Source organism: Rattus norvegicus, chromosome 2, assembly GCF_021556685.1.
Source record: "Rattus norvegicus strain SHRSP/BbbUtx chromosome 2, alternate assembly SHRSP_T2T, whole genome shotgun sequence".
Classification (NCBI taxonomy): Eukaryota; Metazoa; Chordata; class Mammalia; order Rodentia; family Muridae; genus Rattus; species Rattus norvegicus.
In genome coordinates, this window is record NC_141535.1 from 209,517,315 (window position 1) to 209,543,872 (window position 26,558).

General features: G+C 37.9%; 1 protein-coding gene across 1 annotated transcript in view; it reads left to right on the forward strand.

Moving 5' to 3' along the window:
- Nucleotides 1–26,558, forward strand: part of Dpyd (dihydropyrimidine dehydrogenase) — an 864,105-nt gene that overhangs the window by 730,666 nt on the left and 106,881 nt on the right. Inside the window, 1 exon segment of the mRNA NM_031027.2 lies at nucleotides 11,285–11,464. Within this exon segment, the coding sequence (NP_112289.2) occupies nucleotides 11,285–11,464 (180 nt within the window).

Below are 26,558 nucleotides of genomic sequence, written 5' to 3' on the forward strand. Positions count from 1 at the left end.
TATCCATTCTCTGTTTGTGAGATATCTGAGTTGTTTCTAGCTTCTGGATATTACAAATAAGGCCATGATGAACATGGTGGAGCACATGCCCTTGTAATATGGTGGGACATCTTTTGGGTATTTTCTGAGGAACCTCCAGATTGAATTTCAGAGTGGTTGTACCAGTTTGTAATCACACAAGTATTGGAGGGATGTTCCTTTTTCTACACATCCTTGCCAACATGTGCTGTCACTTGAGTTTTTGATCTTAGTTATTCTGACTGGTATGAGGCAGAATCTCAGGGTTGTTTTGATTTGCACTTCTCTGATGACTAAGAACTTTGAACATTTCTTTAAGTTCTTTTTGGCTGTTCAAGATTCTTCTCTTGAGAATTCTGTTTCACTCTGTACCCCATTTTTAATTGGGTAATTTGATTTTTGGAGGTTAATTTCTTGCATTCTTTATATATTTTGGATATTAGTTCTATGTCAGATGTATGGTTAATAAAGATTGTTTTTCCTAATCTGTAGGTTGCCAATTTGTCCTATTAAAGGTGTCTTTTGTCTTAAAGAAGCTGTTCAGTTTCATGGGGTCTCATTTATCAATTGTTGATCTTAGAGCCTGAGCTATGTTCTTCAAGAAATTTCCCTCTGTGCAAATGAGTTCAAGGCTCTTTCCCACTGTCTTTTCTATTAGATTCAGTATATCTGGTGTTACATTGAGGTAGCAAGATATGATGATTTTTGGAGTTTCCTCATTTTCTGTTGTCTGTCTCCCTTTTTATTTCTGATTTTGGATACTGTCTCTGAGTCCTTTGGCTAGTTTGCCTTAGGATTTATCTATCATGTTGATTTTCTCAGAAAGCCAGCCTTTGTTTTTGTTTTTGTTTTTGATTATTTATATCATTCTCTTGGTTTCTGACTGGTTGATTTCAACCCTGAGTTTAACTATGTCCTGCCCTCTACTCCTCTTAGGTGTGTTTGTTTCTTTCTGTTCTAGAGCAAACATTTGTGTTGTTAAATTGCTTGAATGGAATTCCTCCAATTTCTTTATAAAGGCATTTAGTGGTATGAAGTTTTCTCTTAACACTGCTTTCATTGTGTCCTATAAGTTTGGGTATGATGTGTCTTCATTTTCATTCAATTCTATAGTCTTTGATTTCTTTCTTGTTTCTTCCCTAACCAAGTTATCATTGAGCAGAGAGCTGTTCAGTTTCCCTGAGTATGTGGGCTCTCTGTTGTTTTTACTATTATTGAAGTCTAATCTTTTAGAGATGATAAAATGATGGGATTATTGCAATCTTCTTATATCTGTTAAGACTTATTTTTGGTCTGATTATATGGTTAATTTTAGAGAAGGTACCATAAGGTTCTGAGAAGAAGATATATTCTCTTGTTTGGGGGTGAAATGTTCTGTAGATATCTGTTAAAACCATTTGGTTCATAATTTCTGTTCATTTCACTTTATCTCTGTTTAGCTTCTGTTTCAATGACCTGTCCATTGGTGAGAGTGTGGTGTTGACATCTCCCACTTCATTCCCATTTTGTGAGTTTTAATGTGTGTTTTGAGCTTTACTTTCCTTTACAGATATGGGTGCTCTTGCATTTGGGATATAGCTGTTCAGAATTGAGACTTCTTGGTTGATTTTTCCTTTGACGAATATGAAATGTACTTTCCTATCTCTTTTGATAACTTTTGATGGAAAGACAGTTTTTTGGATATTAACATGGCAACTTCAACTTGTTTCTTCGGACCATTTTCTTGGAAACCATTTTTTCCAGCCTTTTCCTCTGAGGTCATGTCTGTCTTTGTCACTAAGGTGTGTTTCTTGTATGTGCCAAAATGCTGAATGCAATTTACATATCCAGTCTGTTTGCCTGTGTCTTTTTGTTGGCGAATTGAGTCCACTGATGTTGAGAGATATTAAAGACAGGTGACTATTACGTTGGAGGTGGTATTATGTGTATATGATTCTCCTTTTCTATGTTTGTTATAAAGTATTTAATTTCTTTGGTTTCCTTGGATATAATTGCCCTCCTTGTATTGGAGATTTCCTTCTAGTATCCTTTGTAGGGCTGGATTAATATGAAGATATTGTTTAAATTTGGTTTGGTCATGGAATATCTTGGTTTCTCCATCTACAGTGATTAAGACTTTTGCTGGATATAGTATCCTGGGCTGACATTTGTGTTTACTTAGGGTCTGGATAACATATATTTTCAGTACCTTCTGGTTTTTAGAATCTCTGTTGAGAAGTCTGGTATAATTCTAATAGGTCATTCTTTATATGTTACTTGGCCTTTTGCCCTAGAAGCTTCTAATATTCTTTCCTTGTTCTATGCATTTAGTGTTTTGTTTATTATGTGACAAAAGAATTTTCTTTTCTGGTCCAATGTATTTAGTGTCCTATACACTTCTTGTACATTTATGGCCATCTCTTTCTTTGGGTTACAGAAGTTTTCCACGGTAATTTGTTAAAGATATTTTCTGGCCCTTTGACCTGGAATTCTTTACTCTTTATTTTTCCTATTACTCTTTTCTAAAAGATTTATTTATTTATATATAAGTATTTAAATACTGTAACTGTCTTCAGACATACCAGGAGAGTACATCAGATCTCATTACAGATGTTTGTGACCTACCATATGGTTGCTGGGATTTGAACTCAGGACCTCTGGAAGAGTAGTCAGTGCTTTTAAACACTGAGCCATCTCTCCAGCCATATCCTATTATTCTTAAGTTTGATCTTTTGTGTCCTGAATTTCCTAGATATTTTAGGATTTCTGTTGGTGATGCTTAGATCTGTAGCTCCTGATCTCTTTCTTAAGTTGTTCATTCAAACAATAGCCTCCTTTGTGTTTTCTTTATTGTTTCTATTTCCATTTTTACTTCTTGGACTATTTTGTTCATTCCCTTCACCTGCTTTATTGTATTTTCCTGTATTTCTTTAAGGGAGTTCTTTATATCCTCCTTAAAAGCCTCTATCATCTTTATGAGATGGGGTCTTAGGTTGTTATCTCGCTTTTCATGCATGTTAGGTTATCCATGGCTTGCTCTGTTGGGAGAACTGGGTTCTAGTGTTGCCAAATTGCATTGGGTTCTGTCCCTTATGATCTTGTGCTTGCCTGAGGCCATCTGGTGATCTCTGGCGTTAACTGGCCTGGGAGTCTCTGACTGGAGCAGGCCTCCTTGGAGGCAGACAGTGCTATCTCTGGTTATGGTGGACCTTCTGTGTCCCTAGTTACTGTGGACCTCCTGGGAGGCAGGCAGGCAGGAGTGTGGCCTGGGTAGAGAAGGGGAGTGGAAGGAAGGTGGAGCTTGGCACAGCAGGTAGGTCCCATGTCAGCTGGGCTCTATATATGGGCAAAATCCTCACCTTTGTCTTTGGTTACTACAGTGACATGATTTTTAAGAAATCAGTTTTCTTCTGTGTGTGCTGAGACTATAATAAAAGCATACACTATAAAATAGAATACTAGTGCAACCAAAATAGATTAAAGAAAGAAATGGTTGCTTTCTACAGTTAAAAAATCACATGAAATCCCATGGAGGAAACCTTAATGTTCTCAAAATTTTTCTTAAAACAAAAAAGTCCATCAACACTAAGAAAGCTTAATGCTCTGCCTGAAAAGTAGATTGTTAAATTTTCCTCTACCTTATAACAACAAACTTTATTTCAATATTGGAAATTAGGACCTTTTATTTCCACTTCATTGAGAGCTTGCTTTGTCATTATTTTCATCTTACTCTCCACTCTAGAAGACAAATGAAAGTATTGATTATTTTCATCCATAAGCATGGATTTTCTTTTGAAAGTAGCCAAATTGAGTTTGAAGATTGTATGTTTCTAAACATGCTTGTCCGACTCTTGAAACAGTTGAAGGAACGATGATTGTTGTAACTTTAAAATGGCTTCTTCTCTCTGCTTATCTCTACCTCACATTTATTTGCTTACACCAGTCCCATACAGCCATGAGTCTTACGTGGCCATGGGCACTACATAGTCAGCCTGTGTTAGAATGAGCGCTGAGGGGTCAGGAGTGCCTTATGATAATGAGTGACTTGTATTCATGAGTTCTGAATCCCAAACTCCCAAACCAAGTGCGCCCTTCAGCCTATAAAGTCAAACTTTTCTAAGATCTGGTTTTCTTATCTGTACAAAGACAGTTAAAAATGAGTCTGCTTTTTAGGGTTATGTTGAGGGCTGAATGAGATAATTAAAAGCTGTTGACCAGAGAGCCAGACCCATTTTAACTCCTTTCATGTTAAAGTGGTTTTGTGTTATCTCACTGCCATTCTGCCATCTTAACTGAGTTTCAATGCTTAGAAGTCATTCTGTCTTTTTGAGAAATATAAAATGACTACATCCTCATAAAACATCCATTGCTTACGAAATAAAAAGCAGAGCATTGGAAACAATATTCTCTTTTTGCCCTAACAGAAGCTAAATTTCCTATAAGCATACCTTCAGTTCTCACTTGTCTATTATCCAGGTACCAAAAGGAGTAGTTCCAGACCTGGGCAGAGCCTCTTTTCTATGAACACAAGTATCTATAGTCTTGTTTGCATTGCTAAATCTGGGGATCATTTGTCAGCTTTGAGTTTCCTGATAATTTTCTGTAACACTTGACTTATTCCCTTGACAACTTTCTGCTTAGTGTCTTTCATGACCTATTTCCTATCCTTTCTTTTAAGCATTGTAGTATCCAGAAGCACCCACCACTTGGTTGCCTATTACACAGGCATCATGGATGCCCTGAACTCTTAGCTAAGAATATGTAGGTAGATTATTTCTTCTGTCCTGTCCTTTCCTGCCTTGCCCTACCCTGTCCTCCTTGCCTTGCCCTGCTCTCCCCTCCTTTCCCTTCTGCTCTGCCCCCATCTACTGTATGGTCTTTCTGTCCTACTCTTTCTCCTCTTCTATCCTCCTTATCCTCCATTCTGCATCATCCTATATTTTAATTATTTCTCTCAACTTATAATATTCCTAGCTACCAAGTGGCACTGCTAGGCATATATATTATAATAAAGTTTATTAATTCAGTGGCCTAGAAGGCTTTTGGAGATCTTAAAATAGAATCTTATTAATTTACTCATTTGGGTAAATTTTCAATCAAATTTTTCTAATGCCTTTCTGCCAGCTACCATTGCAAGCACCTTAATATCAATACTCTTTTCTTTATGTCATAGATCTCCATATATTATTTAAATTCATTAGAAACAAAAAATCTAGTTGAAACAGCTAACAATTGTCCTGGGTATTGATAAACTGTTTTTCTCCAAATGAAAAAAGCTGGACAACAGTTCACATAGTATTTACACTGTCTTGGGTATAGTAAATCATCTGGAGTTGATTTAAAGTCAACTGAAGAATAATGAAGCCCTTTCAATTTTATATGTGCAACTTGAACAATGTGCAGATGTGGTTATCTGCTAGAGCACAACAGAAAAACTGTGGTCCATTGGGTCAACACATATTAGTCAGCCATCGTAGGAATTCAACATCTGGAAAAAATAAAATAAAAACAAATTGGGCCTTTCTTAGTTTTATTTGTTTGATTGTTTTACTGGGTGCATTTGGATACAGGTTAGGAAGGTTGTTGATTTCCAATTTGAACATACTAAAAATGGAATGATACTGGAAAATCTGGTAAAAGAGTTCTGTTAGAATTTGTAAGTGTCTCTGTAGAGCCTGTATGTGGTATCAAGTGAAGAGATAACTGGAAATTGTGCTTGGCACTGTGTAGATACACGCACACACACACACACACAAATACAAATACATACATATATTTAATAAAATTATTTTTAAAATATTAACCACAATCACAAAATTCAAAATATGTTTTTATTTAAAAAGATCATATTTTCTCTCATCCAATCTTCTTTTTTTTTGTATTTTTTTATTACCTTGAGTATTTCTTATTTACATTTCGAGAGTTATTCCCTTTCCCGGTTTCTGGGCAAACAACCCCCTAATGCCTCCCCCTCTCCTTCTTTATGGATGTTCCCCTCCCCATCCTCCCCCCATTGCTGCCCTCCCATAACAATCTAGTTCAGCGGGGGTTCAGTCTTAGCAGGACCCAGGGCTTCCCCTTCCACTGGTGCTCTTACTAGGATATTCATTGCTACATATGAGGTCAGAGTCCAGGGTCAGTCCATGTATAGTCTTTAGGTAGTGACTTAGTCCCTGGAAGCTCTGGTTGCTTGGCATTGTTGTTCATAAGGGGTCTCGGGCCCCTTCGAGCTCTTCCAGTTCTTTCTCTGATTCCTTCAACGGGGGTCCTATTCTCAGTTCAGTGGTTTGCTGCTGGCATTCGCCTCTGTATTTGCTGTATTCTGGCTGTGTCTCTCAGGAGAGATCTACATCCAGCTCCTGTCGGCCTGCACTTGTTTGCTTCATCCATCTTGTCTAATTGGATGGCGGTATATGTATGGGCCACATGTGGGGCAGGCTCTGAATGGGTGTTCCTTCTGTGTCTGTTTTAATCTTTGCCTCTCTCTTCCCTGCCAAGGGTATTCTTGTTCCCCTTTTAAAGAAGGAGTGAAGCATTCACATTTTGATCATCCGTCTTGAGTTTCATTAGTTCTAGGCATCTAGGGTAATTCAAGCATTTGGGCTAATAGCCACTTATCAGTGAGTGCATACCATGTATGTCTTTCTGTGATTGGGTTAGCTCACTGAGGATGATATTTTCCAGTTCCAACCATTTGCCTATGAATTTCATAAAGCCGTTCTTTTTGATAGCTGAGTAATATTCCATTGTGTAGATGTACCACATTTTCTGTATCCATTCCTCTGTTGAAGGGCATCTGGGTTCTTTCCAGCTTCTGGCTATTATAAACAAGGCTCTGATGAACATAGTGGAGCACGTGTCTTTTTTATATGTTGGGGCATCTTTTGGGTATATGCCCAAGAGAGGTATAGCTGGATCCTCAGACAGTTCAATGTCCGATTTTCTGAGGAACCTCCAGACTGATTTCCAGAATGGTTGTACCAGTCTGCAATCCCACTAACAACGGAGGAGTGTTCCTCTTTCTCCGCATCCTCGCCAGCATCTGCTGTCACCTGAGTTTTTGAATTCTCCATTCTCACTGGTGTGAGGTGAAATCTCAGGGTTGTTTTGATTTGCATTTCCCTTATGACTAAAGATGTTGAACATTTCTTTAGGTGTTTCTCAGCCATTCAGCATTCCTCAGCTGTGAATTCTTTGTTTAGCTCTGAACCCCATTTTTTTTTTTGGAGATTTATTTTAGTATTTTTTTTATTAACTTGAGTATTTCTTATATACATTTCGAGTGTTATTCCCTTTCCCGGTTTCCGGGCAAACATCCCCCTCCCCACTCCCCTTCCTTATGGGTGTTCCCCTCCCAACCCTCCCCCCATTGCCGCCCTCCCCGCCACAGTCTAGTTCACTGGATCTGAACCCCATTTTTAATAGGGTTATTTGTTTCCCTGCGGTCTAACTTCTTGAGTTCTTTGTATATTTTGGATATAAGGCCTCTATCTGTTGTAGGATTGGTAAAGATCTTTTCCCAATCTGTTGGTTGCCGTTTTGTCCTAACCACAGTGTCCTTTGCCTTACAGAAGCTTTGCAGTTTTATGAGATCCCATTTGTCGATTCTTGATCTTAGAGCATAAGCCATTGGTGTTTTGTTCAGGAAAATTTTTCCAGTGCCCATGTGTTCCAGATGCTTCCCAATTTTTCTTCTATTAGTTTGAGTGTATCTGGTTTGATGTGGAGGTCCTTGATCCACTTGGACTTAAGCTTTGTACAGGGTGATAAGCATGGATTGCTCTGCATTCTTCTACATGCTGACCTCCAGTTGAACCAGCACAATTTGCTAAATATGCTATCTTTTTCCCATTTGATGGTTTTGGGTCCTTTGTCAAAAATCAAGTGCCCATAGGTGTGTGGGTTCATTTCTGGGTCTTCAATTCTGTTCCATTGGTCTATCTGTCTGTCTCTGTACCAATACCATGCAGTTTTTATCACTATTGCTCTGTAATACTGCTTGAGTTCAGGGATAGTGATTCCCTCTGAAGTCCTTTTATTGTTGAGGATAGTTTTAGCTATCCTGGGTTTTTTGTTATTCCAGATGAATTTGCAAATTGTTCTGTCTAACTCTTTGAAGAATTGGACTGGTATTTTGATGGGGATGGCATTGAATCTGTAGATTGCTCTTGGTAGAATGGCCATTTTTACTATGTTAATCCTGCCAATCCATGAGCATGGGAGATCTTTCCATCTTCTGAGGTCTTCTTCAATTTCTTTCTTCAGAGTCTTGAAGTTCTTATTGTACAGATCTTTTACTTGCTTGGTTAAAGTCACACCAAGGTACTTTATATTATTTGGTCTATTATGGAGGGTGTCGTTTCCCTAATTTTTTTCTCGGCTTCTTTCTCTTTTGTGTAGAGGAAGGCTACTGATTTATTTGAGTTAATTTTATACCCAGCCACTTTGCTGAACTTGTTTATCAGCTTTAGTAGTTCTCTGGTGGAACTTTTGGGATGACTTAAATATACTATCATATCATCTGCAAATAGTGATATTTTGACTTCTTCTTTTCTGATCTGTATCCCCTTGGCCTCCTTTTGTTGTCTGATTGCTCTGGCTAGAACTTCAAGAACTATATTGAATAAGTAGGGAGAGAGTGGGCAGCCTTGTCTAGTCCCTGATTTTAGTGGGATTGCTTCAAGTTTCTCTCCATTTAGTTTAATGTTAACAACTGGTTTGCTGTATATGGCTTTTACTATGTTTAGGTATGGGCCTTGAATTCCTATTCTTTCCAGGACTTTTATCATGAAGGGGTGTTGAATTTTGTCAAATGCTTTCTCAGCATCTAATGAAATGATCATGTGGTTTTGTTCTTTCAATTTGTTTATGTAATGGATCACGTTGATGGTTTTCCATACATTAAACCATCCCTGCATGCCTGGGATGAAGCCTACTTGATCATGGTGGATGATTGTTTTGATGTCCTCTTGAATTCGGTTTGCCAGAATTTTATTGAGTATTTTTGCGTCGATATTCATAAGGGAAATTGATCTGAAGTTCTCTTTCTTTGTTGGGTCTTTGTGTGGTTTAGGTATAAGAGTAATTGTGGCTTCATAGAAGGAATTCGGTAGTGATCCATCTGTTTCAATTTTGTGGAATAGTTTGGATAATATTGGTATGAGGTCTTCTATGAAGGTCTGATAGAATTCTGCACTAAACCCGTCTGGACCTGGGCTCTTTTTGGTTGGGAGACCTTTAATGACTGCTTCTATTTCCTTAGGATTTATGGGGTTGTTTAGCTGGTTTATCTGTTCCTGATTTAACTTCGGTACCTGGTATCTGTCTAGGAAATTGTCCATTTCCTGCAGATTTTCATGTTTTATTGAATATAGGTTTTTATAGTAAGATCTGATGATTTTTTGAATTTCCTCTGAATCTGTAGTTATGTCTCCCTTTTCATTTCTGATTTTGTTAATTTGGACGCACTCTCTGTGTCCTCTCGTTAGTCTGGCTAAGGGTTTATCTATCTTGTTGATTTTCTCAAAGAACCAACTTTTGGTTCTGTTGATTCTTTCTATGGTCCTTTTTGTTTCTACTTGGTTGATTTAGCTCTGAGTTTGATTATTTCCTGCCTTCTACTCCTCCTGGGTGTTTTTGCTTCTTTTTGTTCTAGAGCTTTTAGGTGTGTTGTCAAGCTGGTGACATATGATCTTTCCTGTTTCTTTCTGCAGGCACTCAGCGCTATGTGTTTTCCTCTTAGCACAGCTTTCATTGTGTCCCATAAGTTTGGGTATGTTGTACCTTCATTTTCATTAAATTCTAAAAAGTCTTTAATTTTTTCTTTATTTCTTCCTTGACCAGGTTATCATTGAGTAGAGCATTGTTCAATTTCCACGTATATGTGGGCATTCTTCCCTTATTGTTATTGAAGACCAGTTTTAGGCCGTGGTGGTCCGATAGCACGCATGGGATTATTTCTATCTTTCTGTACCTGTTGAGGCCCATTTTTTGACCAATTATATTGTCAATTTTGGAGAAAGTACCATGAGGAGCTGAGAAGAAGGTATATCCTTTTGCTTTAGGATAGAATGTTCTATAAATATCTGTTAAGTCCATTTGGCTCATGACTTCTCTTAGTCTGTCTACGTCTCTGTTTAATTTCTGTTTCCATGATCTGTCCATTGATGAGAGTGGGGTGTTGAAATCTCCTACTATTATTGTGTGAGGTGCAATGTGTGTTTTGAGCTTTAGTAAGGTTTCTTTTACGTATGTAGGTGCCCTTGTATTTCATCCAATCTTCTTTAACGCTAAGATGACTTTATAACACGTGGTCACTTAAATGTTTTCTTAAGAACCATTCCTTTGACTCATACAGACTACGTGACAAATTCTGCAGTGTTTGTTAGAAATAATATAGTGATCAAAATAAATACAATTTTCTTTTGCTAAGTCTCAATAAAACTAAGGACTGAGCTGTCAAGCATATAATCATACATTAATTATAAATCAGAGATAACTATATGTACAGGCCTTGCCTGCTCTGAGGTACTGGAACCTCCTCAAAATGGTGACAGTCAAGACATTGAGGACTAGTTTGTTGCTATTTAGATGCAGGAAGGAAAAGACTAAAGACATCTTTAAAAACACAAAAGCCTTCAGCAGTGTGCCTATCCCACATACAGCAAAAGATAGCTTTAAAATTAAGCCCAACACAAACATAAAACATTAGGTGAATATTTCTGTGTCCAATATTTGTTTGCTTTTTGGTAATTCAATGTACATTTCTCAAGGATCGACTTGTAGATGAAAGCTGTCCATTGATTGGACACAAACAATGCAAAGGCAGTTTTACCACTTCTAGGCTCGAAGACAACTCTTTGGCAGTGTTGTCACGAGAGGGAAAATGGGAGAGCTGAGGTGTCTATGTTATGCCAAAATTCAACCATAGGAGTCAGTGTTTAATAACTGTATGTAAATTTACTTGTCATGACGACACCTGCACATGTTTACAATATGCAGCTTCCTGTGTTTTGCAATGTGCATATATATATGTGTGTGTGTGTGTATATATATATACACATGAACGCCAGTATGTCAAATTGAATGAAGCCTTTACCACCTCCAGAGGTTCCTTTGGATATCTTGGGTCTGTCCACGGTTACCTCCCACTCCTATTCCCAACCACCTATCGCTCTGATTTCCTTACCACCTATCTGGCACATAAACATTTGTTAAATGACTGAAGGTTTAATCTGTCTGAAGAGATTGATTTTGGTCTGATGTTCTCCCATTTTATCTTCCCTAGGTATGCAGTGCTATTCAGAATCAGGACTTCACTGTGATTGAAGATTACTGCACTGGCCTCAAAGCTCTGCTTTATCTGAAGAGTATTGAAGAGTTATCAGACTGGGATGGGCAGAGTCCACCCACTATGAGTCATCAGAAAGGGAAACCAGTTCCACGCATTGCTGAGCTCATGGGACAGGTATGTGCTGGTCTCTCCTGGGTCAACCGGGGAGAACTCTCCTTGCATTCATTTCTCTTTCAGGTCATTTGTTTTTCTTCACCCCCTCAAAGGTAACAAAGGCAATGCCTGTTTGCTGTTGATTTTTTTTACAGTAGAATCATTCTGAAGCAGGCTTGATTACAGCTATACCATAGGTCTCCCAGTTACTGTCTGATAAAACACAAGGTCATGTAAAAGAAAAAGATTGAAGTTTGCCATGTGAGGAGCCTCTGAGTTCTTGCTGGCTGTGATGATGACTAGCATTCTTTCCAGTGAGAATCTAGGGATTTCTTTATTCTTTAACAAGCTCTGGAGATTATAACATTACCTTTCTATTTTCAAGACAATCAAACCACTGGCGTCCTGAATAATATGATGCCATTTTTAAAATTAAAATCTAATCAGTATCTTTTGTAACTGCCTCTGCCATGTGGTTAAACCTGGGCTCCAAAGGTTGCAGGCTTACTTTCTCTCTAACTGCTATTTTCTGAGAAATATACACTACATTTACATTTTGTATAATACAGTGATTTCAGCAACTCTTTTCTAAAACAACCTTCAGCATTTCGCCTTTGTGTTTCCTTTGTATTATTCTAAATAGACAACCATTGTCAGAAGATATTTCTTGAGTCCTGAACGAGGGGAAAAAGAAATTATAATTCTTAGTCTTTTCAGCTTGTCACTACATCAATAATTAACTCTAAAAAAAGAGAGGGAGGCAGTGTGAAAAGATTCTTTAAGGAAGCATTTAATAATTCACACGAGTTTTAACTTGAAACAGGTCACATGAAAAAGAATGGAAAACAAAAACCCAGGGTGTGCCGCCTCGGATGATGGTGAAAGGCTGGGCAAATCCAAGGGATGCAGCACATAAGAGGGCAGTGTTTGTGAGCGACATCACTGTCCCTAGCCTAACAGATAGCCAAGAATAAAGACTTCTTGAAGAATAATATGTGTGATTGCAAGTTCTGTTGTGAGAAAGGAGGAAAGAAATAAAATGTACAAAGTAGGTTCCAGGAAAATATCATGATGAATGACTCCAGGAGTGGCAATCAAACAGAAAGGCTGTGACATTAATATTTATAATATTGTAATTAGGAGACAGAGCCTAAGTAGCATTATTAGTGTCACTAATCATATTATCATAGACTGAGCCTTCAGTATTCAGAGAGTGTTCTTGGCTTTATCAATGATCAGCAATCCACCAAGGTTGTTTATAACTAAAAAAAAAATCATAGATGACATTACACACATTTAATGGAAAAATGTCTCAAGGAGGTTGTTTCTGACATGGTAGTTTATGACTATCTATAAACACAGATGTGTGACATGTGAGCTGAAATGTAAGTAGTTGCCGTTTGCTATGGCAGTTTGTCTTTTGAAGGGTGTCCACCTTCATTTCCTCATCTCCATACTCGAAGGAATGATGAATCAGGAAGAGGACATCTGTGTTCGTGACACAGCTGGAAATTGATTTTCTCATAGTCTAGATTTGAACTTTTATTTTGGTAAGCCCAGCCTTCTACAAGGCCATTTTCAGCATTATCGATTGCTGAATCATTTCTCAAAGATAAAACAAGAAACAGGCAGATGGTCTGGTAATAGACCCTGGGTCCTCTGTTCCAAGTGGGTATGACTTAAACAGCAGGACACATCCCCTTCATCCTGCCTAGGGAGTCTAGGTCCTCTGGATTCACATTTCAGTGTGTGTGTGTGTGTGTGTGTGTGTGTGTGTGTGTGTGTGTGTGTGTTGTGTCAGTGTGTGTTTGTGTGTGTGTGTTGTGTCAGTGTGTGTCTGTGTGTGTGTGTCTGTGTGTGTGTTTGTTTGCAACTTATTAGCATATTGTAACCCGCTATCTATGACACCTTAACTTATGGTACTTTCATGCCATAGGGAAAATGTAGATCATTCTCAGAAAACGCTAAATGAATTAGCTAAGTCTCATTTGAAAAGAACAAATCCTATTCTCCTTAAGCCTTCTCTTACATAAATCATGTGAGATTAGAAGAGAAATTGAGAAAAAAAATTATAAGTCAGAGATGGATGGCAGAGAGAGAGAGAGAGAGAGAGAGAGAGAGAGAGAGAGAGAGAGAGAGAGAGAGAACTTTGAGGTCTTAGCTAGGGAAAGAATTTGACTGAGTGAGCTATGCTATTTTTCAAGGGCTTAATAAACCTAATGTTAGTGTTTGACCTTTGGGGGCATGGGCACTAATAATGATGAAATTATTTGTTTGGAAAACGGGAAAGGTATTGGATTATCTAGCATATGAAGTTTAGCCTTTGATCAGAAATGCACTGAAGTGTCCTTCTTGTCTGCTAATATAGAGGGGACAGACATTGGAACAAGCCCAATGTGCCATGGGTGGAAAAGAGTAACAGGTTACACCTTCTTGCAGAGTTGGGGCTCTGTACATTCTCACATGCTGTTCCCTGCCTCTGGAGCCGCCTTCTGATCCAACAAGGAAAGCTTCTCAAGTCTTACTAGCTCACTTTATATTATCACTTCTACCTCAGGACCAGTTTCTCCTTTTTACAACCCCTAGAAGCTGAGTCCCAACAGGTATCACAAAACGGTGCTACAAAGGCCCTGGTCACATGACCAGATCCATCCTTCCATCCCTGTCATATCCATCCTAACATCCTAACACAGGCTTGATGAGTTTTGGTTCAGCAGCTGGGCAGGTGTGAGAAAGCAGTGTGGAGCCAGGAGGTAGAACTGGTAATCACCACGTTCATCAGGCAATCACTCTCTCCATTACGTTATAAATGAAGACTATGGAAGACAGTGACCTTTAGTTTTGATGTTTAAATGTGAAATGCTCACCGTGGGCTCATGTGTTTGAACACTTGGTCCTCAACTGGTGGCCCTATTAGGGAGGACTGTGGAACATTTAGGATGTGGAAACTAATAGGGGGATATGAGTCACTGGAGTCACGCCTGGAAGCCTAATATTCTAGTTACATCTCCCACACGCTCACTGTCTCCTGAACATGGTGGTTTGAATAAGAATGGCCCCCATAAATCCATATATTAAAGTGGTCACCAGGGAGTTGAAGTGTCTAGAGGAATTGGAAGGTATGTCCTTATTGAATTAGGTGCAGTATTATTAGAGAAAGTGTGTCACTGGGGATAGACTTTAAGGTTTCAAAAGCTCATGCCAAGGTCCAGTCTCTCCCTCTGGGCCTATAGCTCTCAACTACTGCTCCAACCCTGTGCATCAGCCATGTGCCCTGCCAGGATTTGGAACTAAGTCTCTGAAACTGTAAGGCAGTTCCAGTTAAGTGATTTCCTTGAGAAAGAAAGAGTTGCCTCGGTCATGGAGTCTTGTCACAGCAATAGAATAGTGACTAAGACACTGAGTATGAATACAGTTTGACCAACCAGCCTCCTACTCCTTCTACCATGCCTTCTCTGCCATGACAGAGTGTACTCTTCTGATACCATCAGAACAAGTTAAGTTTTATAGAACCATGTTTCTATTATCAGGGTACTTCAATAACAACAATACAAAAACAAACCTGTACATCTCATTTTAGTAGTCTACTTGTAGAAAAGTGAAGTGAAAAAAAAGCAGAAGAAATAATGAAGTAGGCAAGGGAGCAACTCTTAACACTTTCTTGGCTTAGCAAATATGCCACATTTATGATAAGCTTCTTGGGTGCCAAGATATATTTACCAGTGTCTACAACAGTATCCATCATGTAGGATGGTGGGAGAGTGGTTGTTCTAGTTAGGGTCTATACTGCTATAAGGAGACGCCATGACCATATCATCTCTTATAAAAAGACAACATTTAATAGGGGCTGGGCTATAAGTTCAGAGCTTTGTTGGGAAGTATGGCCACACACAGCCAGACATGTTGCTGGAGAAAGAGCTGCGGACTCCACATCTGGATACACCTTTTAAAGGTGTTAACCTCTATCAGCCTATGGGGACCACATTTATTCAAACCACCACAGAGGTTTAATTGCTTGATGAATACAATGGTTACTCACTTATTTTAAAATATACCTTGTGTTTCCTTTCCTTTCTGAAGCCATTTAAGGCTTTCCTTTCTCATTGGGAAATACAAATCACTTCTTCTTCTAAAGACTTTTGTTCACACAATTAACAAGCCAAGCGTATCTTCTAGTCCTGTGTCTCCTTGTCCATTGCTACAACTTATTATAAGCATTTGAAGACTCTGTACCAGGTCTGAGTTATTTGTGAGTTTCCAAGCACCTAGAGCAACGCTGCATGTTTATAGAATTAAACTATACAATCTGTGGTATTCTTCTTTAGAAGAAACAGAGAAAGCCAATTTGTAATTAAAATTCCAGCTTGGCTCTTTCAGGAATAGCAGGCATTTATAAGGAAAGAGTAAACGTGCCAAATTACTTTCAGCAGGTATTAAAGCATGATGAAATACATATCAGCGATATTAATAAGTGAACCTAATCTATGCTCATTAAGGAACTCTCATTAGGATGAGTTCAGAAAGGCTGCTGTGGAAGCTGTGGAGCAGGAATGAGGACGAGGCTTTGTTCCGAAGGTAGAGACCAAGGCTGTGTGCACATGACCACCTGCGTCTTTTTGTTATTTTAAAACTGAAGTAACACAGTGTCAGGTCATTATGAGGAGGGTATAGTAATTTTATATAGTGATGACTGGATGCTCAGTTCTGCCAATTTTTGAAAAGAAGAAATGTGTGTATGTGTGTGTGTGTGTGTGTGTGTGTGTGTATGAGTGTGTGTGTATATGTGTGTGTATGTGTGTGTGTATGTGTGTGGAATAGATATAAAATACATTTTATAATCTATGTATTATAGTATAAATATATTCTATTATACATATTTGTATACATTAGTATATGAATACATAAATATATAATTATGTAATATATAGTATATACTATATAAATATGCTCCTTTCTTTAGAAAACTAACAGAACTGAGTATTTACATATATTATATATCATGCATAATAATACTTACATGTGTGTATGTGTGCGTGTGTGCGTGCGTGCGCGTGTGTGTGTGTGTGTGTGTGTGTGTGTGTGTGTGTGTGTGTGTAGTCAATAGCACGACAGAAGTTGACAGAAGTTATGTTGGAAGTACCCACCAGAGAATAATACTGTTTTCTAATTGCAGTTTTAAAGTTTTATTTATTTCAATTGCACTGTGATTGTAGCTAAGTGGTAAAGGACTTGTCCAATGACCACAAAGCCTTATATTCAGTCCTTAATAAACAACAACAACAACAACTACTTGTCCTACTCATGGTATTTGTTTTTCTAGTACCAGAGTAAAATTCGCATAGAGAAAAATCATAATATAGATCATAAACGGGGTATTTGATAACTGAAGAGAGGCATTTACCATGACCCAGATTCTCTAAAATGTATAATATAGCCACACGTATGTGTATGTCCCTAGCCACCATCTCTTTCCAACCAGCACAAGGAACAAACACCATCTAGTTTTTTGAGTCAAGATTAGTTTCCTCACGTTCCCCTGCATTTGAATTAGAAGTCCACAGAATGTGTGTGGGAGGGTCTGTGTATGACAACTCTCTCTCACTGAAGGGTTTTATGCATACTATTAGTTTATTATTGGTAATTACATTCTGATTTATACATATGCTGTAATTTGTTTATTCATGCAAAGCAGTGCTTTTGTTTTTCTTGATATATGGGATACATTCTTGTATTATTACTTGTTCATTTGTGCATAAGTGTTTCCAAATATATTGAACAATATGTAGGATTCTAATGTCTTGATCAAAGAGTGACTACATAAGTTTTACAGGAAACCTTTAAACATATTTCCAAAGTAATTTAAACATTTCACATCCGTGCCACTGTGGATATGTAAATTTACTTTTGCATTCAATACAACATTTGAGATAGTTGAGCTGTTTTAATATATGCATGTTAATATCATTGTCGTGATTTTAATTTTTATTACTGTTAACTAATGATGTTATACTCTTAATGTTCTTTTCATCCATATACCTTTTGTCAGTGAAGTAGATGCTTAATATTTCTTTATTATTTTTTATTATTTATCAGTTTCAATGTATTGGATATGTCACTGGCTCCCCCCAAAAAATTATTTGACAAGACCCAACATCCTTTTATAATGGTAACCCTAAGAAATCTACACAGGTTATGCAGCTAGAATAATATTTGATATCAGATAAATTGTTTCTTTTAAGATCAGCAACTGAACAGGAATTTTTTCACTCTATTCCACGGTAGTAGAGGTTCATAAGGACTTGAGAATAATAGAAGAAATGAATCCTGTCCAGCGTTTTAAAAAAAGAGGGGGTGTTTAGACTGTTCTGTTTTCAGTACTAAGGCTCTTCGCATAAAAATAACAAAGAAATTACAGAAATGTGATTAAAATAATAATTGAACTTTTTGTGACACAAAAACAATATACAGAACCCAATTAAGTCTCTCTATGAATAACTGGGATAAAAAAACAGTAGAAATTAATTTAAAATGACACGAACACAGCAAGAAGTATGAGCTGCTTTAGAACCAATTAAAACATACGCAGTATCTGCCCACTGAACATGGCACCACATTAGGAAAGAAAACTAAAGCAGTTTCAAATCACTGATGGAATATGGAAAGATGTCAGTTATTTTCAAATCGAAATGTCTGAACATTATGATCCCAATCAAAATTCCGATGTGTTTTTAAAGTTGACACATTGATGTCAAAATATACATCGAATTTGAGAGAGCAGAATAGCCAAAATAAATCATAAAATAGAACAAATTTTGAAGATTTTGACTATCTAACTTCATTGTACAGTCAAGCAAGTATGTTTCGGTGTTGAGATAGACTAATAGATCAGAGACCAATGGAAAGACCAGAAATAAACCCACAAATGCACACTAAATTGATAGTCAACAAAACAATACATAAAGTATAATCGAACTAAGAATTCTTTTAACAGAACTCATGCCTCATACACACACGTATTTAAACATAGTTTGTGTATGAAAATATAGGTCTAGTAAAACCTTAAAATTTAGAGCAAACTTAGGTCTACTACAAAACTGAACTGAGGAGAAGACATATATATCCTGTCCCTTTGGACTACAAATTTTTCCTTTTTTATTTGATTCATTTTATTTTAGTGTACGAGTGTTTTTCCTGCTTGTACCTTTATCTTTCACATGTATGCACTGCCCATGGAGGTCAGAAGAGAGAGTCAGATTCTCTGGAGCTCCAGTTACCAAGTGGGTGCTGGGAACTGACCCACTAAGTCATTTATTTGCCTATATTTCTTTTAAAGAAAACAAAGAAAGAAACAAAGAGAAAAGTTTTTCATGTGTTGGTGTTAAGTGCGAGTAAAGAGTTCTTGATCTACCCAGGCCATAAAACACTAATGCTATGTTTCATTACAAATTAACTTTGACTCATCATGAGTAAGTTTACAAAATGAAAACTCAAATATTAGAATGGGAGTGGAGTGGTCTGAACACTTGAGACTCATTAATTAATCAGGAAAAAAATCAGGAAAAAAAGCCATATATCACACTTTACAGGGCATGCTTGGCTAATTGAAAACAGTATAACCTATGCGATCAGAACTTCATAAGGACTCATAAAAAATGATGAATCTGCCATGAAGAACGTGTTAGTAGGATAGCTTTGTAAACGTAATTTGCTTTGCTTTTTCTTTCTCCAATAACATTTCCATAGCTTGCCAGTGAAGAAGAAACATGTGTTGGGAGGGAGCACTGGAGGAAAGCCAATTCCCTGACATTCACTTTAAAGTTTTGAGGTGCTTGTCCATGTTACTTCTCTGACACCTATTGTTCTGGCCCTGAAGTTCATTTCCCCTGATCTTCCAGATGGTCTCACTCTATTGTTAGAACATTCCTGATCACATTATATTTCTATCTGTTACTTAGGTAATGGCTGAAACAAAAACATTACCGTGGAACTGGTTTTGTCAGGCTCTACGCAAATTGCATGAGGTTACATTGTAGTTTGCTGATGATTTGAGTCACGGGACAAGGAAAGTCTCACAGAGAAAGTCCCCAAACCCCACAATTACCAGGTCAGAATGCTCTGCACAGGTATTAGGGACTTTCAGCTACCAGTATAACAGTATCCTATGGCTTGAGAAATATCTGTGGTACTGTGTGAGAATGTCTGGGTCCCTTTGACAATAGGACAGATGTCTCTTTTTTTAAATGATAGGTATTCCAATTTAAAAGGAAAAATGTTATTGAATAAAATTCTAAAACCTCATTTGTAATTCTGAGCTTCTGGTCATCTTACCGATATACAATATCCAGTGAGATGGTGTGTAAAGAGAAACACAACAGAGACATTTGGGGCCTGGGAGATTTAAATTCTAGTCTAGAATTCTGTGGGTCAGGGACATGAATCCTTTAGTCTCCCATTTACACAAAGGCAAACCAAGGTACTCTTACTTCTTTCAGAGACACTTCATGAAAAACAGAAATTATGTATCATGAGTATCTAGGAATTGAATACCGTAGTCAGCATTATAATTTATAATATACAGTGGAATGATACATTGATTAACTTATTTCAGAGTAATGTTGGATATAGCCTTATTTAAGATAGATGGATAACATTAGAAAAAATATAAATATTTGAGAGACACATTAATAATTTATTTCATCATTTATGTAGATTTTCAAACAATACTTCGACCTTATTTTCATGTTTTCTTAACCTATAATAACATACTCTTTTATTTTATCTGGCCAAAGGTTAGTATATTTTCTTTCCTTAAAGCACACTCTTTTGTTAAAAAAAAGAAAGAAAGAAAAAAAAGAAAAAAGCTTTTCAATATTTTGCAACCATTTACTTTCTAAGTAAACACTTAGAAATAAATTGTCACAAACAGTTCATTATCCCTAAAACAAGCAGAAGGGAGGAGCTCACTACTATTGCCAGGTCAGAGGTAGGACTATCTGAACCTAACACAAACCACTTTGTAGAGGACCCTGGTAGAAGTCCTTTGCTTATGAGAAGAGGTCATTTCGCATGGCTTATCATCAGAATCATAAATACTATAACTCTTCCTGCTCCATTCCTCCTACACCAGGGGTTAGTTCATTTCCCTTCACAAAGAGCTGTGATCATTTAGTAATTCCTGCCAGGAACTCTGTGTCCCAGGAGCCCTGTGTCAAGAACCCTCTGAAACCCAGAAGTGTGTGATCTGTTCTTGGTGCTTGTGTGGACTTGAGGTAGGATGAGATGTTGCAGAACGCAATTTTTCACTCTTAAATAGGAGAAGAGTACCAGGTCAGCTGGCACGGAGACTCCAAAAGCAATAGAGTTCTCAATTTGTAATCACATTCTGCAGACCATCATTGCATGTCTGAAATAAGATGGTTTGAGCTTACAACCTCCTCCATATTTTCCCATTTCTCCTCAGCGCCTTTCCTTTGTCCAATGCACACATAAGAGAATGTGATTCCTAATTTCTCCTTGCCATCTAAAATTGATATCTAATTACCAACCACAGTGTAATTATTTCCTTTGTCATCCATGAAAGTAAGTGGTTAACCGTAATTTCTCATACTTCATCCAATATAACTACTTTAATCAGGATGTACCTTATTAATATTAATTATATACTTAGAACTTGTGCAAAATGCTTTTCATTTTCAGCACAACTTACATTAATTCTGGTCTGACTTTTAAGTACCAGGAAAAAAAACTACAATTTTTTATATTTGGTATTGAGATTGGGAAGTTTTTATTGCAATACCTATGAGCAGGTAAATTAAAGTTTGAGTTCATCATCTAGCAAGGGATCCCCAACATTTGTGACTCTGAGCTGTGGTCATGAGGACCTTCCTGAGAAAAATATGGTTTTCCTCTGTCTCATCTGTTGCCATGTATGAATGGAGTATGAGGTTAAGGAATAATACTCGGGTAACCATAGGAATCAAATGAGCTTTCATGATATGTGAAACTCAACAGAGAGTTCAACTACATTGAGCTCCCTGCCAATCTATCGAAGGCTAGGAATTGAAAATAAAATTAGATTTACTGTATTCAAAAGAGAAATAAAACTTAATTTATAAAAAAATCCAACAAAACAACACTACATTTAGTTTTGATATTGAAAAATGACATGTCTAATCTGTGGAGGGTGGCTTATTTCTGAAAGAACAACCCTGGGCAAGTACAGTGGGAGCATTGCCTTGAGTTCAGAGCTAGCTTACACTAGTGAGAGACCATGACTCAAACAAAACAAACACAATTAGATGTCATAAATGCTATGAAACAGGTTTGTGCAATTTTAGGGACTTTAGGGAGAATAATCCAAAATGTGTTTAATGTTATGATTAGCATCTCATATGTGACAAAACAAATTTGTGTAATCAGCTGAATTATATAGTCTCTTGGGGATCCTAATTATTCAGAATTCTATACTAACCTAGTTAGCCATGTAATCGCGAATACCCAATTTCACGTTACGTAATCCTGGAAGTAAATGCTGTTATTACAATAGCACTATGCTTTGTAGTCACAGACCACCTAATTCAAATGTGCCTGAGATGATGGAGCAAAAGCCTACACAGAGAATGTGACTAATGCAGCTTTGGGTCTTTGATTTGCAGCTCAGACACTGTTTGTGAAGTTCCCTAGCCAACTCTAGTTGTTCCCAAGTCTTTTCTCCTAGCCCTCACACCTTGTAGCCACACAGCCCTGAAATTTCACCAGCAAATAAACAGGCAACCCTTTGAGGATTTCCTACAGCCAATCTTTAAAACACTCCCCATGTCTTCTGTGCTTATGATCTTCTCTCAAAGTTTAATACCCTTCTCTCAGGTCTTCTACTGTTGGTCATTCTTCCGTCTCTCTGAGCTCTAAAGTGCCTCTGTTGATTTCCCAACTCTCATTCTGGGTATCTTTCAAACCTCAATGTTTACCAAGTGTTTTGGGATCTCAAGTGAAGCCAATCAAAGGAACCCAATCATTTTGAGCAGATAAAAATCACTGCAATCCTACAGTATTCTATCACCATGGCTAAGATATATAATAATCCTGAGATGCCCCTGTGTCTATTCTTTGGTGGGTTTTGGTAGACATTGCAATTTGCAAATTGCAATTTGCAATCGCTACTATGCCATCCTTGGATTAGGTCCTTGGTACTGTGACCAAATCACTGACATGAAATAACTTATGGAGAATTTACTTTTGGCTCATGGTTTGCAGGGATACAGACCATAATGACACAGAAGACGTGGCAGTTGGAGTGGATGCAGCTGACCCCCTCCACCCACGTGGAAGGAATGCTCCAATCTGTAGGGAAATGCTACCCAGCAGCATTCTTACCTCACATCGTGGATCCAGAGACTCAGATAGGGCAGCTGAGAGAATGAAGACAGTCAGATTCCCCTGCCCTTCCCAGGTCAGGTTCTAATACACACAGGCACTATTCACTGCATCTTCTAACTCACTTGGTTTTCTAACATCAACAGCCCAACACTAGATGTCCAGTCAGCCTACTTCCCAAACTTCTCAAGCTGTTCCTGGTAAAGTTATCAGTTATTTAGTAGACACCAGCTCAGTAGACTCTCCGAGTACTCATTTTGGAAGATATGTGTTATATGCTATATTTTACAGCTGACCATTCTTAAATATTTGAAGTTCCTTTGGAATTTAACCATCTCTTCCTGGCCCCTTTATAATTGTATAAGCACTTAGTATATCCGAGGATTACTAATATCACCCTATGTCTTTAAAGGTATCAAATATGAGCATAGACATTACACTGAAGCTTATTTGTAACTGTACTTTGTTCCACTATTGTAAATATGTATAAAAAAAAACAGAAGTAAAGGTTTTCCAGAATAGCCCCAAAAGTACAGTAAGAGTGGGATCAATGCCCCTGTCTAAGGCACAGAACACACACAAGAGATAAACAATATTTGCTTATCCCCAGAAACCTTTTTGGTTTGGTTTTGGGGACTATTTCACTTTGTAGCCCAAGCTGGTCTCAAACTTCTAACAAGTCTTCTGCCTCAGCTTCCTGAGTTCTTGTAGTGCAGGCACGAATATGACACTCAGCTTAGAGAAAATTCCTCAGGTTACTTGTTGGAGGCATTCTTAAGCTATCATATTTGTATTCCTTGTCCCTTAAACACTTATGTCCCCATGTCTTGACTCTGACTCTCACATGGCTGTGTGTATTCATCTGACCCATGAAGCCAAGTTTACCCTTCCTGTTGCTAGCTTCCAAATCTGTCCTCTGATCCTTAGACCTCTTTTTGGATCCTACACAACTGTCTATTCAGCTTTCTCATGGACTTTGCCACTCAATAGCCCAGGTCACTGCTCTTTCTACATCCTAGGAATAAAACAATAGTAGCAATTATCCCCGACAATTACATAAGCATTTCATAATTTCCAAAGCGCTTTGGAATACATTATCTCACCAGCTGCTTTCTTAATGTAATAGCAGCAGTGGGCAAAAACCATGTCACTGATGACAGCTCTTTTCTGACCTTGGTCTCCCAGCCCCACCTACTGAAAACACCAGAACAGCTGGATGAGAGCTTATTAGAGGCTGGAAACTGACCTCGTGTGGGGACCCGGGGCATGTAACAGCAGTTGTTTCTACCTCCACCTTCTCCATCACCAAGGGGGCAATGCAACCAGCAAGAGGGTTCATGGCAGACCTCAGGAGGCTATGCAGAGCTGCAGAAAGAATTCTCATGACCTACAGAGCCACAGGCTGAGGGTGGCAGGCATCAACCTGTGGGAGATTAGCTTAGCTGCTCTCCACCTCCAACCCCCCTCCCCCCGATTTCTCATTTCTCCCGTGCATTAGCCATCATTTTGAAAGTTTTAGTGGGTTAATTAAATTCTTCTAGTGTTAGTGGTAAGAAAGCTGAAACATTTTCAACTGAGATTGACACTACTCAAGACGCGGGCTTCAGTGGTGTTTGTTCAGTAACACTCCGATATGTCACAGGATTGCTGTGAGAACATCTGAGAGCTATAATGAGCTAAAAGTCAAGCACAGGGGAAAATGTGTTCCAGACTGCTGCAGATGTTCTCAAATCAAATCATATTTCTGTGAAATGTTATATAGAATATTCAGCTGTTGTAAGATGCAATATGAGAGAACAGTTCCACTGATTTGCACTGTTTAACATTATTTTAGTTCGCCTAAATCATATGGAATATAAGGGTTTTTTCCCATCTTTGAATCAATTAATAACAGAGTCATTTGATGCAAATATATGGTACAAATGAATGTGCTGGACTGAAAGGAATGTATTCACTGACTTTAGTAGCACTCATAGCCCAGACAAGCCGTTGGGTGACTAAGCAGGACAGGTAGAGAATAAGAGAGATGACCTGCCTGGCCACTACAGTGCCCTTTCCTTTTGTTTTCCCTTTGGCACCAAACGCAGAAGAGCTCTCTATTGAATTCAGTCATGAAGATACTGAACGTTTCTCTGGAATATTATGTTGTCTGGTCAGTCCTTCTCCCACCTCTGAAAATCAAAAGGAAGTTTAGCAGATGGTGGACAAGAAAGGATTTCTGTCAATGAACCTTTTCTCACAGCAGCTTGGACTCCATCACTCAACTGTTCTTACACACTCCCACACCTCTGGTAGCCTGCCCTGGGATCAAAATATTATCCTCTGGAGTAAATGATATCACTGTATAAAAATTGACAACTCAGATTACCAAAACGGAGATAAAAGTGCTAGGGTGTCATTAGAAAGTTCAACAGAAATCTTAATTTCACATTTACTAGAAATACTAAAATTAATAAGTTGACGATATTAAATGCTGGCAAGAATACAGAACAATAAAAATGTAATAGCTTACTAAACAATGCATACAATGACATATTAAACATTCTTTAGACTTGTTTCTTTTTATACCCGATACTGTACTCTATACTTCTAGGTATTTCTTCAAGAAAAATAGAAGTAAATGCTCAGAGTTTTAAAATAGAGCACAAGGCCATTTTTAAGAGATAATTTGTACAAGACATGAAATATAACTATGAAATCTCAACAATATGATTACCTAAATCAGACTTGAACAATGACGACATTAGTTGACACACCAACATGGGTAGAGGAAATAACAAAAACAAAAAAGGTCCCACCCCTAAATAAAGAGTGACCAGTAATTAATGATTGCTGAGACAAAGAGAAAAACATGTCTGCTCCAGGGATGAGCCCCCTAATCAGTTATCCAATACCGTGCGGTCAACACTGAAACTTATATATGTGAGCAACCCCAAGTAGACTCCTGAGGTTGTATTTATATATTCCTGTGTATGTGTACATGTAACGATAATAAAGACAGAAAAAAGAAACAGAAAAGAAAAATATGTGAACATTAAAATAGAGAAGCCAGCATGAAGGACTACAATAAACAATTTCATTTAATGTGGATTTGAAGAGGAAACGAAATCTATGCTATTTGAAATCATGACAAAAATAGGAGAATGACTAGAAGAAGGCAGAAAGGGGTGTTCTAGAGTGATGTTTTTATTCTCTTGGTGGTGAGGGTTGACTAGACACACATATTTGTGTAAGGTCCTCTAATTATATATGTAGGCATCTGCACATTTCACTATATACATAGATGTGTGCATGTGTGTGTGTGTGTGTGTGTGTATGTGTGTGTGTGGTGTGTGTGGTGTTTGTGTACGTGTGTGTAGTGTAAAGGTAATTTTCAAAAGAAAAGCAAACAACTTACTATGAAACCAGAGGGTGACCATTTCATAAGATTTATAAACAAACATATAGTTTAAGAATGACAGAAAAAAACAACACAGTCTGTATGTCTAAATGACTTTTAATCAGGTAGCCTTTGGGAACTAAAACCCTTGTGAAATTAACCACTGGAAAACGGTGACTGGTGTCTGATAAACATCTTAGCTGGAAACCAGCGCCAAGAAATGGATTGCTGGGGGCATAAACAAATACATTTCCCTGTGCCCCTTTTGCCAGCAGCTGGGTGTGGAGCAGGAATACTGGGGGCCTTTCACATCAGGGAGGCCAGCCAGGCTTAGAAACCAAGCCGGGACACATCTGGCCCCAG